This window comes from Schistocerca serialis, chromosome 9, assembly GCF_023864345.2.
Source record: "Schistocerca serialis cubense isolate TAMUIC-IGC-003099 chromosome 9, iqSchSeri2.2, whole genome shotgun sequence".
NCBI classification, from domain to species: Eukaryota; Metazoa; Arthropoda; class Insecta; order Orthoptera; family Acrididae; genus Schistocerca; species Schistocerca serialis.
The window spans coordinates 434787341-434807921 of record NC_064646.1 but is presented as its reverse complement, the minus strand read 5'-3'; the positions used below and the strand labels follow the sequence as shown (position 1 = coordinate 434807921).

Sequence of the window (20581 nt, the reverse complement as noted above, 5' to 3'; positions counted from 1 at the left end):
CTACTGAAGGAAGCTCTTTGCAATGCGCAAAAGATTGTATTGATGTGTTTCCTTGAGTTACTGTACATGCGAGAGACCTTACTATGATATTATTCGTTAAACTGTTGCCGTGGGCGTTAAGCCACGAAAACAAAGATGAGGTATATTAAACAGTTACGCGTGCAAATTACCAGACTTAAAACATTTTTGGATGTTACTCGGCTGGAACGTGTAAGACTAGCTGTGTAATTAAGAAATATCTTACCATATTAACTACATCTCCTATAAATTACCCCAATATTGTGATTCTAGGTTAATCAGTTGTTGGTAGAACTGCTAGCGACAATTGGCTTTATACAATAAAGACATTTGCTTATTCTTCAACATTAATAAGTACCGGTATGCTCATTATGCGAATGTAGACTTTCTCAGCGAATCTCCGTATTGAAGTTTTCTCGGATAATCGGCCGAGTTAAGACGTCATTCTGCGGCAACGTGTCAACTAGTTTCCTATCTGTCATCTAAAGGCGAAGTCTGAAGATAACAAGTAAGAAACTTGTTGAAACGTTGCCGGAGAATGACGCCTAACTCGGCTAATAACCCGAGAAGACTTCATCATCAAATACGCTCAATGTTAATTATGTGGTAGTAGATTAATTGCTAACGAATAATTATAAAAGTAGTAGTGATTTTTCATGTAATTACAATGTAGCCCCGCCTATCTTAAACGTAATTTACAATTTATATTGTAGAAGCAGTTCATCACAGATGCATTTCTATGGAATCTATGGACACGAAAATCATCACCACGAATACCGTTATACCAGGTGCAGCTACACGAACGAAAGATGATTGGTCGAGTAAGACAAAGATCAGGTGAATAACTCTTATGTTGATTTACTCTACCGAGTATATGCTGTGACACACTTGGATCCTGCTTTACGCCAGTAGAGCACTAGTTGGACAAGAATTTTTACATACTGCGCATCACTGGCGAATCGGTAAGTGGCACATTCTGCCAAGAATGGCTTCTTTATACAACACAGCTCAACATTTTGTTTCCTCGGAGAACATACTGTGTATCTCAACGACAGTGATACGTAATACATTGATGGTAAGAAGACTCCAAATGCAACGACTATCTTGATTCTTCGGAAATGAAATGTTTCTGCTAAACGACGAGGCAATTATTAAGAAACTGAAGATGTGGGGTCAAAGCCCAATCCTGATTTGGATTTTACATATTTTCCCCAAATCCATTAGTGCGGATGCCAGCCAGTATTGCGGACTGAATATGTCCAAGACGTATTTTCTTGCCAACGCTAACTACCCAATCTTGTAAGTACGTACGAAACGATTTCAAAATGGCATAAGGTAGGCTAGTCATCTATATCAAGCTGGAAACATAACTCATTTGAAGGAAAAACGCTGAAGGTTCTGCAATTTCCTGAAAACGAGGCTCGTATACTCTTCGCGTACCTTACCTAGCAATACTTCATAGAAGTAGGCGCTCAAAGAGCGCCTGAAAAGAATATCTCAAACAATAGCCAATGTAATTGTTGCATAGTAAAGATCAGGCATCTTGTCGCTAAAGTGATATAGTATGAATGAGAAAATAATTACAGGCAAAGCATATCCTGCTATTCTAAATAAGCTAGACGCAACTTCGGCAGTAAGAGTAGCGTTGTTGAAATGACACAAACATTTCAGCCCAAGAAGCTAATGTACTTTTATAGTGAAAACACTTTACCAAAAAGAAAATGAAAATCACCGTAGCTAAAATGCAACAATAGAAATAGTAATTCAACGTTTCAGCGCACTCTTTCGCGGCAATCACCAATGCCCAGCACAGCAGAAACTGGATTTAACATAGTTCAAAATACATGAGTACGTGTGACCAGCGTCATGTTGAAAAAAATATTATAGCTCCTCCCTCAGATAACTACAACATGTTTTTCGTTTCGCTTGCACAGTGCTACATGAGACCAAGCCGTCTACATTTTTTATCTGATTGCAGCGAAAGAGCAGAGTAATAAATGTATTAACTTATGAAAAATATATGCTATTCACAAAAATCCAATGACGGTTACGATGCCCACGGGTTCAAAGTCTTCTGTAGGTTGAAGGCTGTATGAACGTAAGAAATGCAAAACAGAAACAAGTATTCACGAACGCGCTGATTTTTCGGCAATGAAGACTCCTGATACCATACTGCTGAAAAGAACACTACCGTACGAGATATAATTAGTGAATGAATAAGATTTCTTAACATAAATTTTGTGCGCATCCTTACATAATTAGATAACAGATATTGCTCGTATTTTATTTAAATAACACACTCCTTTCTTTCTTGAGCATTGTAGGGCACAGGACTATGCAAAGGGAAACTCTGGTTAGAATAATGGTTTACTATGACCGCCGCGTAGTGGGAGACAGACGCATTGGTTGTTTTTCCAGTACGTAACTCGAAACCTACAGGAAGGCGACGGAACCGAACCTTAACGACATTTCATTTCTCAAAGTATTCAAATTGTTTTATTCGCTTTGGAAGTATCCAGCGTCGTACCTTACATAATTCTCACTGAAAGAAGCAAAAGTGCTAAGACATTTAGTAAATTTTCTGTCATTGCGTAATTTTTACGCATGAAACGCCCGTTATAAATATTAATACAGACAATTTTACTACGAAAAATTGTGTATTTGGATAAATTATCGCATTTATTGCAAACGGGATTATAAAAACGTTTCTACTCACCTTCAGCAATAGTTCAATGTTCATTGTTGAAAATGCAGTTCCGCTCGTATGAAAATAAATATTAAAAGGGGACACTTCAATCACCGCGATACATCACGAGGTGACGATAATAAAGTCTAAATTCACTGTTTTCATTCGAGGTCTTAAAAACGAGTTAAATTCCCTGGACATCCACAGCGCTCTTGCGCTTGCACTGAACTAGTGTTTAGATTTTCGAGCGCTCAGTAGGACGCCTGACAACTGACTACCTGCTGCCCGGCAGACGACATACAAAGCTCGTCCCAGAAAGAGATCACAGTATTTGTAAGCACGTCTATTTGTATACCGCAGGATAAATATTATTATTGCATTTAGTATACAAAATTAAATTATATTTTGATGAGTGGGTAATTGTTATTGATTATCTCAAAACCTATTTTTGTTTTCGAGTTCTGTGCAATCAACGCTACCTTCTAATATTGGAGATAATAAAGAGACAAACAAACACAAATATTTTATTAGTTCTTAATTTCTGCTGATTCTACTATTTTTTTCTCAAGAAAATTTGAAGTGTCATAGAAATTAGGCTCTTGTGCAACAGAGTTATCTTTGACTCACGAAGTGTATTTGTAAATTATGGCGGAAGGAGACGAACAACAACAAGAACTCACGCCAGTAGACTTACAAAAGAAAGTTTATTTTTTGCTTGAACAACTTCAAGAAATGGCAAGCAGTTTGCCACTGTAAGTACTATAAGATGAAACTACACGATGGTACCCAATATTATTTTTCCTTTTGTAAATGACTGTTTCAAGCTTGACAAGTGTCATGTTTGAGAATTGTGTATTGTGTGATAAATAGCATAGTGCTGTACGTATTACCAAGTAAGTATAAGATAAAGACTCCTTTCTACATTTGATTTCAGGAAGTACCAGCAGCGTTTGCCTTGCGAACTACTGTCGGGACTAGCAAATTGTCTCTTGAATGATACAATTTTTGAAATAGTTAAAGGTTTAATGGAGATCCAACACGTTACAGAAAAACATTTGTACCAACAACGACTGCAAGTGCTCCATCGACATAAAAGTGAGGCTGGAATACGTGCCCTTGATTGGAAAGCTGACACAACTCGAAAGTTGCAAACTTTTGATGAGATAAGAACGTCAGTTCAGTTGTGACTGAACTGAAGATGTAGACACGAATATATGAATGTAGACATAGAAAATGACATGGCTATACGTATTGTGTTGTGTATGATACACTTGTGTTTCCCTCAAGCTCTAACGTTAATAACTGAAGATCTTTCGTGTTGGGTCAGTTTTCTTGTCCACTTTAACTACATGTCTTTAATTCATCCTATATTTAGTCGTAATGTTGTATTTTCTTTTTGTATCGTGACTTTCTTAAAACGGAACATTTCGAAAGTTAACTATGATTTACAGGCATTAAAATGAAACTGAAACTTCGCGTCACTAACAGAGATAAATTACTCTTAATATAATGTTGCCAGACTAATGATTACTAATTTTGCAGTCTGTTAAGAGCTACAGTATAATGGCTGCTGGAAGTAGCTGCTTTGAGAGGTGTATGATTTCAGACCAATATAGGCCTACACTTGTTTCCAGTCGCTATCAGTCATGGCTTTCAATACTTTGTGTGATGGACATCTTCATTAAACAAAATTCAAATAAATTCAAGTTTAGATAAAACATTTTGTGATATGTAACTCCATGTATTTGCTACTTTTGTTCACAAATATGTAGTCACCTGCTAGTTATAGTTGTAGGTTGGCTACACCAGGAACTCATCAGCACTGGCTGAATCCATTTGACTTTCATCAGAACAGCTACTCGTGTTAGCCAGGCACATTGTAACTCTTCTTAGTGTGAACAATTAATTGACCAATACAGTGTTGCCTTGCAAAAGCTAGAGTTACAGTTAAGTCCCTCTCTCATACCAAGAGAGGAAAAATGTAGTACTGTAACCTCGTGAAGAAGAGATATTTGCTTTTGTATGTACAGTACAGTCTCTGTGAGTCCAATATTTGTGTGTCATCAATTCTTGTTGAAATGATGCAAAAGAGCTACAAACTAATTCTTAAAAATGTTGTGCCAAACAATCAGAATGCAAGTAGAAGATCAATAATGTCCTTCGTAGGCACCTATGAAGTGTTCTTCAAATCTAAGGATAGCTGTTAATATGCAGCATTGTTTCAGAAACTGATCAGATTACTCTTGTCTGGAAGCAAGTGTTAGATATAAGCTGAAGGCTCATTTTCTTTTCTGTGAGGAGGTTGGTGGGACATTTCTCAGTTCGTGCTACAGAGGAATGGGTTACTGTGAGTAAATCCAGTGGTTGGCCAGGTGCCCAACTACATGTGGGAAGCTCGTCACTAATTTATTTATCGTTAGCATTATATTAAGCAGTACACTTTTAAGAGCTGCATATCAAAACCTGCTATCCAAATAAGAATTTATTATTACAGCTTTGACCTTGAACATCATCAAAATGGTGCTCATAAACTATTCATTTAAATCCATTATTCGTAAGATATATGATGACAAGAATTATAGTTATTCTCATGACATCATATTCATTGGCATCACTACTTACAACCTTTCATTTTCCAATCTAATTAAGATTTCAGGTTACCCACCTGATCAATCAGTCACAATAAATTATATTGCAGAAATCATTATAGGTCCAAAATATAACTTGACACTGGCCGGTCTATCTCTGTTTGCGCCTGTATCTGGTTACTATTAATTTTAGTAATTTATATTCATCTAAAATCATTTTACAATGTTGTAGGATTTTTCAGTTTAATAAAAGGAAAAACGCAAGTCATATATACTACAGACAAGTGAATAAACATTTACATCACTAATGATACAGACACGGAATACATCCCAAGAAAGTGTAAAGAGTATAGCAAGTGGGGCTTAGGAATAAATGTGGACAAGGTGGGATGTATGTGTATGGGGCAGGGTTTGATGGAAATTGACACAAGTGAAGGAGAAATAACATCCAACAGAAGCCACAAATATTTGGGAACAATAATACATAACTCCAGTACACATGACAAGGAGATTAGATCTAGTCTAGCAATGCTGAAGAGAACAACTGAAGCTTTGCATGTGATGGTATGGAATAATAACACTCAGCGGGACACTAAGAAAAGAATATTCTGCAATGCGCTGGAGAACATAGCTCTACATGGAGCTGAGATGTGGCAAGACACAATCACTACATTCACTGCACAATAGCAATGGTAATGTTACTGATGACAGTGCCACTAAAGCACAGTTACTAAATACTGTTTCCTTAAATTCCTTCACCAACGAAGTAGTAGTATATATTACCTATGGGTCTGGAGGTTATAATAGGCCTGAGGTATTCCTGCCTGTCATAAATGGCAACTAAAATGAGTCTCACACTTTTAGACCCTGAGTTCAGGTCCCATTCTATGGTTTGACCTGCCACTTTCAAAATTCTACAGAAGTGCGGGCCATATGAGAAGGGATGCCTTACATGGTGCACGAGTTAGTCATAGTGCCCTTAGATTCGATCTCCTGAATCTCTTGTCATGGCTTTTCATCTCCACCTTCGATTCAACTATTTGGGCGAAGACACTTTTTGGGCTGTGTCATCTTCTTTCGTTGTATCCTGTCCTCTTTTGCCCCCATGACAATATTGGATTTCTCTGCGCCCAATATCCAGCATGGTAGCCAGTCCGTTTGTGGTGGGGCCCTCATGTACCCATTTGGTGGTAGCACCCCTGACAACACAGGGATCGCACTGCTGATGCCTGAGCTGCAAACTCCCCACATATCCCAAGGAGTAGATGCCTATCTTCCTGGGGCATCAGAACTCCTGGTAACAGCCATGATGCCAGTTGGCCTTTGCTGTGGCCGGGTGGCGCCCATGCTGAGTGCCCCTGATCGGAGTGGGTGGCATCAGGGCGAATGACCTGCAAAGAAGCAGACAGTCTCCTGCTGATGACCATACAACACCAGCAGTCTCTAAGAAGGGCAAGATAAAATCCAATGCCGACAGGTATGACCCTAAATCGTTTCCCTCCCTTGCTATGCCATGGGAGGAACATAGGGTTGCAGAATGGAGAGAACCATATTCGCCTCGGTTTTTAGTCTGTAACAGACCTTTTTATCTATGAAGCCTCAATTTTTTGTTGAACGCCTTGATGATAAGTGTGGAGAAGTGACAACACTGTCCAAGATGCAAAATGGCACAGTCTTGGTTCAGACGGCATCCCAAGCCCAATCACTAGTGTTACTCGCCTGTGACAGGCTGGGTGATATTCCTGTTTCCATCACTCCCCATAAAAGCATCAACATGGTCCAGAGGATCATTTTCCATCACAATCTCCTCTTACATCTGTCAACGAGCTCCGGGCCAATTTAGCCCATCAAATATGAAAGATTACATCACATTCAGTTGACGTTGACATATGCAGCAGCTACGTCACCATCGCAGTCCCAAGTGCCAGTGGTTCCTCACTCTATGCCACAAACAGTGGGTCCTCCAGGCCACCAGAATGCATCTGCCGCCTTGGTGGTAGGGGAAAATCTTCCTCCGTTGCTCCCAGAGCACCTTCTTTGGGAGCAATCTCTACAATGGCATAAGCAGCACCCTTTCCCTGGAGCACCTCATAGCCTTTAATCGACACTGTACCCGTGTTCGCCAGCTTATCAAACAACGGAAACAGGAGTGTTGGGAGAGATACATCTCGACCATTGGGTGCCATAAGTCGCCTTCCCAAGTCTGGGCAAAGATCAAATGAGTTTTTGGGTACCAGACCCCATCAGGTGTTCCCGGTGTTAACATAAATGGGATGTTATCTACTGAAGCAAATGTGATTGCAGAGTATTTTGCTGAGCACTATGCTCGTGCCTCTGCGTCGGAGAATTGTCCCTCAGCCTTTCGCACTTTCAAATGACGGATGGGAGGGGAAGTCCTCTCATTCACTACACACCCCATTTACAGAGGGGGAGCTCCTCAGAGCCCTTGCACATTGCCCCGACACAGCTCCTGGGCCAGAGTGGGTCCACAGTCAGATGATGAAACATCTCTCGCATGACTACAAGCGACATCTTCTTGTGATCTTCAACCAGATCTGGTGTGACGGTCTCTTTCCATCGCACTGGCGGTAGAGCACCACCATACCAGTGCTCAAACCCGGCAGAAACCCACTTGATGTGGATAGCTATCAGCCTCACCAATGTTCTTTGTAAGCTGCTGGAACTTACGGTGTGTTGGCGTTTTGTTTGGGTCCTGGAGTCACGTGGCCTACTGGCTTTGTGGCAGGGCGGTTTCCGCCTGGGTCGCTCTACCGCTGATAAACTTGTGTCCCTCAAGTCTGCCATCCAAACAGCCTTTTCCAGATGCCAACACTTTGTTGCCATCTGTTTTGAATTACAAAAAGTGTATGACACCACCTGATGACGTCATATCGTTGCCATATTACACGAGTGGGGTCTCCGAGGCCCGCTCCTGATTTTTATCCAGAATTTCCTGTCACTTCGTACTTTCCATGTCCAAGTTGGTGCCTCCCATAGTTCCCCCCATATCCAGGAGAATGGGGTCTGTATTGAGTGTATCTCTATTTCTAGTGGCCATTAACAGTCTAGCAGCAGCTGTAGGGCCTTCCGTCTCACCCTCTCTGCATGCAGATGAATTCTGCATTCGTACTGCTCCCCCAGTACTGGTGTTGCTGAGCAGCACCTACAGAGAGCTATCCACAGGGCGCGGTCATGGGCTCCAGCCCATGGCTTCCAGTTTTCGGCCACAAAGTCGTGTGTTATGCACTTCTGTCGGTGTCGTACCGTTCATCTGGAACTAGAACTTTACCTTATTGATGATCGCCTCACTGTAGTGGAGACATCAATTTTTAGGACTGGTTTTTGATGCTCGATTGACTTGGCTTCCTCACCTTCTTCAGTTTAAGCGGAAGTGCTGGCAGCACCTCAGTGCCCTCCACCACCTGAGCAACACTGACTGGGTGTAGATCGCTCTATGCTGCTGCGAGTCTACAGAGTGCTTGTTCAATCCCTCCTTGACTATGGGAGTCTGGTTTATGATTTGGTGGTGCCCTCGGCATTGGGTTTACTTGTCCCAGTCCACCACTGTGGTGTTTGACAAGTGACAGGAGCTTTTAGGGTGATTCCAGTGAGCAGCGTCCTGGCGAAGGCTGGAGTCCATCCATTGCAGGTCAGACGTGCGCAACTGCTCGCCAGTTACGTTGCACACGTCCATAGTTCTCCTGCGCATCCAAATTATCGTCTCCTTTTCCTACCCATGGCAGTTCATCTCCCACATCGGTGGCCCAGGTTAGGGCTTACAATTGCAGTTCATGTCCAATCCCTTCTATCTGAACTGGAGTCCTTGCCTTTACCACCTATACTCGAGGTCCACTCGTATACACCTCCATGATCTACACCTAAGCTGCAGCTACACCTGGACCTTTCACATGGCCCAAAGGGCTCAGTTCACCCCGCGGCTCTCCGTTGTCACTTCCTCTCGATTCTTGACATGTGCCTACGCCATAAAGTGGTTTACATAGACGGCTCGATGGCTGATGGTCGCATCGGCTTCACGTATCTCCATGGAGGACATATTGAACAGCATTCCTTGCCCAATGGGTGCAGTGTTTTCACTGTATAGCTGGTGGCTATATCTCATGCTCTTGAGCACATCCGTTCATGCCCTGGGGAGTCGTTTCTTCTGTGTACTGACTCCTTGAGCGGCCTATAAGCTATTGACCTGTGCTACCCACGTCATCCTTTGGTAGCAACCATCCAGGAGTCCATTTGTACCCTGGAATGGTCCGGTCATTCACTGGTGTTTGTGTGGACCACACGACATGGAATCCCAGGCAACAAACTTGCTGACAGGCTGACCAAACAGGCTACACCGAAACCACTTATGGAGATTGGCGTTCCAAGAACTGACCTGTGTTCGTTTTTACGCTGCCAGGTTTTTCGGCTTTGGGAGACAGTACGCACAACTAACTGTGTGCCATGAAGGAGACTATGAATGTGTGGCAGTCCTCAGTGCGGGCCTCTCACAAGGACTCTGTGGTTCTATGCCGGCTCCGCATTGACCGTGCTTGGGCGATCCATGGCTGCCTTCTGTGCCGTGAAGACCCACCTCAGTGTCGATGCGGCGCCCAGTTGACAGTAGCCCACATTCTGGTGCACTTTCCTACTTTGACTGCCCTGCGATGAAATCTTCGGTTACCGGACTCATTGCCGCTAATTTTATCTGACAACATGAGGGTGGGTTTTTTCATTTGATCTAAGTTTTAGTGCATGTCCTTTGTCCCCCTGTGTCCTCCACCCTAGTGCTTTTAGGGTGGAGGTTTTATTGTATTGAAGAGTGGCTGGCTTCTCCTTTTTATTCTCATGGTCAGCCAGCCATGGTAATCTGTTTTGTTGTTTTAATCTCTTCTACCTGTTTCTTGTGTTTCTGTGGTTTTCTTCTCCCCTTTTGTCCATTTAAGTGTTTGTTGCCCTTCTGTAGTTGTTGTGGTTTTTCCTGTCTCTCCATTTTGTGTTGTCAGTCTCACTTGTTTTATTCTCACCCATGTGGCATTGTTTTATTCAGAGCAAGGGACTAATGACCTAGCAGCTTGGTCCCTTCCTCCCCCCCCCCCCTCCCCCATGCCTGCACCTCACCCCTCCCCCAGTTTTAAACCAACCAACCAACCATGAGTAAGTCAGAAATAGGTATCCTCATTGTAGAAAAGCAGCTCGAACCACTTAATGAAGACAAGTCTGGACGATTATATACCAATTAGGATTCCTTTTAGAATGTGTTAATATAAGAGCTGCATGCCTATCAATCACAGATAGATCCTATCATGACAAGAGATACGTGCCAATTGACTGGAAATCTGCACAGGTCTCACCAATACTCAAAAAAGGAAACAGGATTAGTCCACTGAATTACAGACCCATATCACTGACATTGACTGCCTAGCCCTCTCGAAGGCTTTCAGTGCCATTCCTTGCAAGTATCTTCTACACAGCTTGCATGCTGTTGGATATCACCTTACTTGTGGGGTGGGGTGTCACTGTAAGACACCATTCGGGTGCTGGCTGTCAGAAGCATGCAAATGTCACTATCTGTGGACCCTGAAGGGCGGCACCAGGATGGCAGTATACACAAGTGAGATGCCGCACTTTCACTCTCCGGGAAGACTGAACAACACAGATTGCCTTCTCTGTTCGACAGTTCAGCCCCGCACAATAGTGGCTGCTGCCATCATAGTTAGTTAGGCCTGGAAGAACGGACACACCAAGGAAGATAGTTCACTGTTGAGTTGACAAAAGACGTTATTCAGAGACTGGAAATGCTTGTCATGTTCTACGTGTTTAGTTCTCAAAAGATATATAAATGTGTATGATTATTCAATTATAGCACTGTCTATTGACATTCTGTAGTGTGCCCAGTTACCCTGGTCTGTCTCCCGCTTCCCAGTCTACAAGTTACTGTTGTGATCACTCGAGATACGGCAGTAAGATTAGATTTGGGATTTCCTGTCAGAAAGCGCACAGCTTTTAGAAAGTGATGGAAAGTCATCAAGTAAAATGGAAGTAATATCTGGCATTCAGTGTTCACTAAGAAAATGTTATAGTCCCTCTGCTGTTCCTAACCTACATAAATGACTTAGGAGACAGTCTGAGCAGCCCTCTCAGATTATTTGCGGATGATGCTGTCATTTAACATCCAGTAATATCATCAGAATATCATAACCAGTGGCAAAATGATTTAGACAATATACAAAATGTGGCAGTTGACTCTAAACAATGAAAAATTTGAGGTTATCCCTATGGGCTCTCTAAAACTAAACTCCATCCGAACAGGCTTTGAAAGGCCCAATGGTTCCGACCATCCGCCGTGTCATCCTCAACTCACAAGCATCAATGGATGCGGAGATCGAGGGGCATGTGGTCAGCACACTGCTCTCCCAGCCGTATGTCAGTTTATGAAACCGGAGCCGCTACTTCTCAATCAAGTAAAGCCTCAGTTTGCCTCACAAGGGCTGTGTGCACCCCGCTTGCCAACATTGCTTGCCAGACTGAATGGGTGCCCATCCAAGTGATAGCCCAGCCCGACAGTGCTCAACTTTGGTGATCTGACAGGAACCAGTGTTACCACTGCAGCAAGGCCGTTGGCCCTATAGGCTCTCATTTCAACTAAACATCTAGGGATAACAATTACAGACAATTTAAATTGGAATTATCACACAGGTAATGTTGTGGTGAGACCAAACCAAAGGCAGTGTTTTATTGGCAGAACACTAAGAAGATGCCACAACTTCTCTAGAGATACTGCCTAAAATAAGCTTATCCATTCTCTGTTAGAGTATTGGTGTGCGGTATGGGATCATTATCAAATAGAGTTGATGGAGGACAATGAAGAAGTCCAAGGAGGGCAGCTCATTTTGTACTGTTGCGAAATAGAGGAGGGAGTGTCACTGATATGGTACATGAGTTGGGAGTAACAATTATTAAAACAAAGGTAGTTTATGTTTTGGCAAGATCTTTTTACTAAATTCCAATCTCCAGTTTTCTCCTTTGAATGTGAAAATATTTTGTTGATGTCCAGCTACATACGGAGAAATTATCATTGTAATGAAATACGAGAAATCGGAGCTTGATGGAGTGAATGAAGAGTTCATTTTGTCCGTGTGTGAAAAATAGTTCAGTGAACCTTCTGCCAAGCATTTAAGTGTGTATTGCAGAGTAATCATATAGGTGCAGGAACAAAGTTAGGGAGAGTATTAGAACAGTAGAAATGGATATATGAGAGATATCCGCAGTCTCTCTTTTTTTTTTTTTTTTTTTCTCCCCTGCCAGCGACCGGGTGTTTCTGTTGCCCTCATAATATCACCATGCAGGAAGTGGTGAGATTGGAACTGGAAAGATTTGGAACTTGTATGGGCGCTGATGACCTCAATGTTGAGTGCCCCACAAACCAGTATCATCATCATCATCAGATATCTGCAGTTGACAAGACAGGATACTAAGTAAGGCCCTACAGAGGTGAATTGAGGTAGTGTGCCAGAACTCCGGGTCAAAGGAGACTTACTGGACAGGATGAGAAGGATGGCCTTATGAAATCACTCTTTTCTTCTCATCCTGTCCAGTAAGTCTCTTCTGATCTGGAGTTCTTGGTGAGTTTTCCAAACTCTACTGCTTTTCCTAAACTACTCCAATCCATTTTTCCTTCATCCCTCTTCCTTCCCCTTCAACCCTTTTGTCAGAAGAAGGAGCCACTGGCTCCGAAAGCTTACATACGTAAAACCTTGTTTTGTATTCTGCCACTGTTTGGTGAGGGGAATAGTGAAAATTAAATAGATTAAGAGGCATATAATAAGCATTTTTATCATGTGCACATATTATAATCAACTGCCAGCAATATTGGTGTGTATATTAATGTGTGAATTAAATGTCAAATAGTGTATCTGTTCTTGATCTAAAGAAAGAACAGCAGAGTCTTAATGATGAACATGCCAATTTGTCTCTTTTGTGAAACTGAAGACATCACAATACATTGTGCAGCCAGTCAAAGAATAATCATGTTTCATGAGTAATTTAAAATGAGGACCCACACCCATTCAATTACAAATGTTAGTCCTTACCTTTTGATATTTTTCCAGCCATTTCTTAGGTATTTTTAAATAATAATCCTGTTTTTGTCTGACTATACTGTATGCTCATGGAAAGCAAAACTTTGTTATTTGCTATCATTCCTAGTTTTGGATTTTCAATGGCCAGTAGTGTAGGTTCCTATCAACCCAGATTTTGAGCCACTTTTTTCTTATTTTTGTAGCAGACACATTTCACATAGAAACAGAGCATATCTCTTACTTCTTTGCATGATTGTAGAAATTGTACCTGCTAATTGTGTTGTTGTCTGAACTGAAATTTACACAAAGTTGACAACATTTTGCATTGAATTCAGTAGAAATTAAATTGAATTAAAATGTTATAAAATCTATTGCACTCCTAGGCTCACAGACTCTGCATTGTATAAAAATCTTGTGAGTGAAATTTGTTTCAATTTAGAGGAGATATTGCCACCTTCATTTGACATATTAATCATACTTTGCGGAAGTTATAAAAAGAAAAACGCATTTTCATAATCTATAAGTTTGAATTATTTAATGAAATACAAATTATGTTTTTCAGTGGAATTACAGGAGATCACAACCCAGACTACTGATGAGACAATCAGAAATGCTCAACGGCTACTGTTGATCAGAAAACATCGCGAAGAAATGAAGCAAACAGATATGAAATTAGTGCTTCAGCTAGATCAGAAGGTAAGATATTCATCTTTTATTCTTAATTTCAATGTAACCATTGTTATGTTTTACATAGTAAAGATACTCAGCAATCTTCTCTCTGATTTTCCTACCGTAAGCACGAGAAGCTGTGTTCTGTATGCAGAAAATTGAATTATTATCTGAAACTAAATGTTACGGAATTTTGAGACTGAAGTAGGAACAGTTCTTTTCATTTTGAATAAAGATACTCAAATACAATAAATATTATTGGTGGGAAATTGGCATTAAGTATATTTTATATTAATATTACAACCACTATTGTGTGGTAGTTATCTATTGGGATAATTGTTGAAGAAGGGACTTTTCATTAAGCACATCAAATGACTGGTTAGATTGTTCTTCAACAACAAACAGGCACTTCTATTCAGAGTATAAGTACTTTTGCTAACACCAGGACTTAAATTTACCAAGCAGAATAGATTATTCACAACATTTTCACACACAGTGACAATTACAGAAATACTGAGTGATATTATAGAGATTTTTAAATTTCCTAAAATGTTTGTTCTTTTCAGAATCTCTCTCTCTCTCTCTCTCTCTCTCTCTCTCTCTCTCTCTCTCTCTCTCTCTCTCCCCACCCCCCCCCCCCCCACCCCCACCCCCTCCCTCCCTCCCTCCCTCCCTCCCTCCCTCGCCCTCTCTCTCTTTGGCACTGTAGCCTAACTGGGTTGATGGTAGTGTCAGCTGAAGCAGGTGATGTTAATAAGGAAGAGAGAAAGATGAGACATTATAGTGGGAGTGACAGCTAGCTAATAATACAGTACAAACGAGAGCTTCCCTGGGCAGAGGCTGGCAGGAGCAGTACTGTGTTGAACATAGTCGAATAGAAAGTGTGAAAGGACAGAATGAAGGGAGAGGTAGACTGCCAAGAAAGCATTCTGTTCAACCAGATTATTCAGCTGATTATTTTGGCACATAAATTTGATGTGGAACCAAAAACTCTCATCATTTTTCACATAGGCAAAATACTGTCAGAGACAAGCCACATTGTTATAATCAAGTGTTAATTTTTGCACCAATGTGCCTGTGGAAGAGTAAATAATGCGATCTTTACGCACTGTGAAACATTGTCCTAGTTCAATTTCTCCTGACATACTGTGCATTAAATTGTTGACTTCCTGTCTGAAAATTTAATGATCAGCTCCTTAGTGGCATTGGCATGCTTGATTGTTTTTCTGATATGTTAATCATAGGACACCTTTACATACGAGTTTATTGACAATGCCTCAGTTGATGGCTCAGTGAACAGATTGTTAGTATACGATATTGTCTGTATATTTTCTGTAGTATGTTTGTAAGTGCATTAGTTTTGAGTACTTGCTTGATTATCTGTTCATGAAATTTAGTTTGCTGTTCATGAAATTTAGTTTTTTTTTTAATATTCCTGCAACACTCAGAATTTTCTCTGTAGAATGTAGATTCATAGGTGTCATAGATCTGATGCACTGATCGTATTAATGACAGGTAAGGTCAGCGCTCTAGTTTTGGCTATTATCCCACTAATGGCTGCTTTGATGTAATGGGTTAATTTTTAAGCTTCTTCGGAATACCAGACGATCCTACCACAATTTACCATAAACATGAAAGGTGCTATTCAATTGTCTATATGAGCAATTGTTTCTTCTCATTTGGTGTCACTATTTTGTGAAAAGATATGTTTTGAAAAAATTGAGGGTTGTTTTTAAATCTGCTTTAGATATTGTACATGTTATATGAAACATCAGAAGAAACTGAATTTCTTAAGAGGTCAGGTTAAGGATTATATTTTCATTTCATATACGTTAAATATTATGCAACCGAAAAACATTTCATCAAACTTGTATGGACATGAACATCCATATTTAGTCTTGTTTCTCAGTCGTGGCCATCCATATTGGACCATGTGAGTACTGTTTTTTTGCATTCTAGAGGAGCATTCGCACCTGAGCTTTATACCAGAGTCTGAAAATACTGCTACAGTTGTAAGGTTCTTTTATTTAGAAAAGACCGGTTTTGGGCTCTTATACACCCACCTTCAGGTGGTATACTGAAAATAGCAAGAGATGAGAGAATTTCTCTTGCTATTTTCAGTATAACACCTGAAGAGCCCAGAACGGGTCATGTTCTAAATAAAAGAACCTTACAGCTGTATCGCTATTTTCCACCTCTGGTCATTCAAGTAGGCTTATTTCGAATATTTTTGGTACTTTTGTATTAACTTGGACCTAATTAGTAGTATTGCCTGGGCATTTCATATTAATTTATCTGTGCTTGTAACATAGTAAAATATGCAGTAGGGACTATGCAAAACTAACTTTTTTTTTTTAACTCAAGGTCTTTGTGCTTTATTTGTCGGAAAAATTAGTCAATAAAAGAATTTCTGGTGTATACTCATGAGAGTCTACAGGGCAATGTGGCACACATTCTGTCTCAAAAATAAAAATAAAAATGTGAGTGGACTTGGTTATTGACTGTTCCAACATGGGATTTTCAATTATTAAGGAAACTTTCTGTACATTGATAGAGTAGACTTGGGATGTTCTAATGCTGCATTTGCAACCAGTCGACCTGGGAAAAAGTTGTATTATGAAAAAGACATGAAGTTTTCCCTTGAATACATGCTGAATATGTTAATAGGCTTAGAGGTCTGCTACAAATGAAAAACTAAGAAATTTGTTCTGGGAAGTATCTGAAACTTTAAAGGATGAGTATGTGTGTTAAATAACTCTTAAGAGAATTTTAAATGTGGATGAAAACTACCTTTTTATTTATTTTTTTAAAGGTGAATTAATAATAGGTCCCCATGGTTGTCATATTTATGATGGGTCATCTAACACTGACAAAGGTAATGGAACTACTTTGTTTGTGGAGAATGCTGCTGTAAAAGTTACACCACCATTAACACTGTACAAGCATTCCAGCAACATTAGTGAAAGCAGCTGCTCCAGACTGGGGCATTGGAAATAGAGAAATGGATGGATGACAGGTTAAAGTTTTTTTGAGTACAGAACAAATGTATTTGGTCCAAATTTAAAAGAAGTTAAAATTGTGTTGGCCTCTTGTAACATTTTTAGTCGGGCATTGCTCTTATTCAACACTTGTTGCTCTCCATCCCAATTCTACACATATCTTGCAACTACAAGATGTAGCAATCTTTGGATCAATGAAGAAAATGTGGAAGCATACTGTTTAGAAATAGCGTGCTGACAATAATGGTAATGAAATTTCAAAATCTAATGTACCTTGTATTATGTCACAAATTACTTCAGAACCCAAAATGGTGTCAAATATTTGTACTGGTTTCAGGGCAGTTGGTCTGTTTCCATTTAATGCAAACGGCATCGATCATAGGAAGATAGTTGTTCATAGTATAACAGCATAACTAGCAACTGAGTCATATGAGGAGCAAAAGAGTCTCTTTCGTGTATAGAAAATCAAATTAATGCCATCCTTTATTGAATTCAGAGTAAGCAAGGAAATGAATCATGAGTGGGAAGGAAATCCAGAGGCATTATTACTTTTCAAGTTCTGGAGCAAAATAACTGATGAGGTTGAAATGCATGCAGTGAGTGGTAACACTCATCAAGTTCTACCAGATAACAGAGTCCTTATCCCTGTTAACAATCCAGCAGATAAAATTTCATCAAACACAGACAGACTTAATCCTTCATCCATCCAAAATCTTGAAATTATCCAAACATTTTTGCCATAAGCAGCACTTTACTCTGAGGATGGAAGATGGACAGACAAAGGAAGCAGTTTAGTAATGATGAGATAGAAATGCATGAAAATTTGAAAGCATCTTCCAGTAAAAATTTGAAAGTAAAGGACTTTTGTTCTGATAAAAATTTAGTTTAACAGGAAAAAAAAAACAACTGGAGCGGCAGTTTTTATGCATGTGTCTGTTATTTTCAAAATGCTTTCCTATTCAGAATGTGAAATTCATTGCCTAAGAAGTTCTAGTGCTCAAAAACTTGTTTTGAATACATTCAAAATGAGGTTTTGTCTATAACAGCTGAAGATATTTTAGGGAAATTGCAATATCCAGTCTTGATGCAAGAAAGACGGACACTAAAAACAAAGTTTCTTTGTTACATTGACCCACATAAAAAATAAATTTGTCTGAAGGTTGATTTAAGTAGTTTATAGGCCAACATTTTTGTTAACTCAGTTGTGTAACTTTTTCTACTTTATGTATGTTTGTTGTCTTTTGTGCTTGAACAAATTACTTTCAAGCAAACGAATTCTACAGTTATTTAGAGCCATCCTTTTATTGTAATGTGTAGAGGTTAAAAGTGGGGAGAAGACTGACCATAGGCTGGGTTAACATGGCCAAATTTGGGGAAATATGCCATATTTCGGAAATGTGATTGCTTCTATTCAAATTATTATCTTGTGAATTAGAGATGAACACGTGTATTCAGTGGCATCCCATACTGTCGTGGAAGATGCTGGGACAATCTGTTGATGACAATGACGAATGTGATCTTGCAGTGTTCGTTCACCTTCTGAGCCTCCACACATGGATATGCCCAGTGTGATACCACAGAATCCGTTCTCTTCTCAGAGGGCTGTGGGATGCCACTCCTGTGTTCATTGTTGTCATTGGGCACACTGTCGTCAGCACATCTTCTTGCTATCGCATCAGGAAAACCACAACAATGGTCATCATGCTGACAGTCAGTAGGGCTCCAGATGTCATTACACTGCCAGTGCTGACACTTGTCTTGCTGCAAACAAGCCTGTCTCCTGACTCTAGGTATGATACTGCATAGCTGAGTGAACAATATGTCTGATGAGGACTACTTGGGTGGGGCTTCTGAGATCTTGTATGGTGTTCACTGTGGTATTCCTGAACCCATTCATTGTCCACATTTGCATGCCAGTATTGGAATTACTACCAACGCAAGCACTAGTATTGTGGAACAATAAATTGCATTCTGGACTGGTCATGATCCTGCTGTGTCAAATTTCTACATCTACTTACACCTGCATTTATACTCCGCAAGCCACCCAACGGTGTGTGGCGGAGGGCACTTTATGTGCCACGGTCATTACCTCCATTTTCTGTTCCAGTCGCGTATGGTTCGCGGGAAGAACGACTGTCTGAAAGCCTCTGCACGTGCTCGAATCTCTCTAATTTTACATTCGTGATCTCCTCGGGAGGTATAAGTAGGGGGAAGCAATATATTCGATACCTCATCCAGAAACGCACCCTCTTGAAACCTGGCAAGCAAGCTACACCGCGATGCAGAGCGCCTCTCTTGCAGAGTGTGCCACTTGAGTTTGCTAAACATCTCCTTAACGCTATCATGGTTACCAAATAACCCTGTGACGAAACGCGCCGCTCTTCTTTGGATCTTCTCTATCTCCTCCGTCAACCCGATCTGGTACGGATCCCACACTGATGAGCAATACTCAAGTATAGGTTGAACGAGTGTTTTGTAAGCCACCTCCTTTGTTAATGGACTACATTTTCTAAGGACTCTCCCAATGAATCTCAACCTAGCACCCGCCTTACCAACAATTAATTTTATATGATCATTCCACTTCAAATCGCTCCGCACGCATAGTCCCAGATATTTTACAGGAGTAACTGCTACCAGTGTTTGTTCCGCTATCATATAATCATACAATAAAGGATCCTTCTTTCTATGTATTCGCAATACATTACATTTGTCTATGTTAAGGGACAGTTGCACCAAGTGCCTATCCGCTGCAGATCTTCCTGCATTTCGCTACAATTTTCTAATGCTGCAACTTCTCTGTATACTACAGCATCATCCCCGAAAAGCCGCATGGAACTTCCGACACTATCTACTAGGTCATTTATATATTTTGTGAAAAGCAATGGTCCCATAACACTCCCTTGTGGTACGCCAGAGGGTACTTTAACGTCTGTAGACGTCTCCCCATTGATAACAACATGCTGTGTTCTGTTTGCTAAAAACTCTTCAATCCAGCCACACAGCTGGTCTGATATTCCGTAGGCTCTTACTTTGTTTATCAGGCGACAGTGCGGAACTGTATCGAACACCTTCCGGAAGTCAAGGAAAATAGCATCTACCTGGGAGCCTGTATCTAATATTTTCTGGGTCTCATGAACAAATAAAGTGAGTTGGGTCTCACACGATCGCTGTTTCCGGAATCCATGTTGATTCCTACAGAGTAGATTCTGGGTTTCCAAAAACGACATGATACTCGAGCAAAAAACATGTTCTAAAATTCTACAACAGATCAACGTCAGAGATATAGGTCTATAGTTTTGCGCATCAGCTCAACGACCCTTCTTGAAGACTGGGACTACCTGTGCTCTTTTCCAATCATTTGGAACCTTCCGTTCCTCTAGAGACTTGCGGTACACGGCTGTTAGAAGGGGGGCAAGTTCTTTCGCGTACTCTGTGTAGAATCGAATTGGTATCCCGTCAGGTCCATTGGACTTTCCTCTGTTGAGTGATTCCACTTGCTTTTCTATTCCTTGGACACTTACTTCGATGTCACCCATTTTTTCGTTT

The 20581-nt window shown here is 40.6% G+C and overlaps 2 protein-coding genes across 3 annotated transcripts in view; one reads left to right on the top strand and one right to left on the bottom strand.

The window, feature by feature from the left end:
- The window catches only part of LOC126419266 (uncharacterized), a 161789-nt gene extending 158825 nt beyond the window's left edge, over window positions 1-2964 (bottom strand). The window contains exon 1 of the mRNA XM_050086424.1: window positions 2735-2964. Within this exon, the coding sequence (XP_049942381.1) occupies window positions 2735-2758 (24 nt within the window). The 5' untranslated portion in view covers window positions 2759-2964. The remainder of the gene's footprint in view (window positions 1-2734) is intronic.
- A 382-nt stretch (window positions 2965-3346) lies between these two features.
- Window positions 3347-20581, top strand: part of LOC126419231 (gonadal protein gdl) — a 42138-nt gene continuing 24903 nt past the window's right edge. For both annotated transcript variants that reach the window (XM_050086370.1, XM_050086371.1), the window contains exons 1-3: window positions 3347-3456; window positions 3639-3799; window positions 13930-14063. In XM_050086370.1, the coding sequence (XP_049942327.1) occupies window positions 3350-3456; window positions 3639-3799; window positions 13930-14063 (402 nt within the window). In that variant the 5' untranslated portion in view covers window positions 3347-3349. The remainder of the gene's footprint in view (window positions 3457-3638; window positions 3800-13929; window positions 14064-20581) is intronic.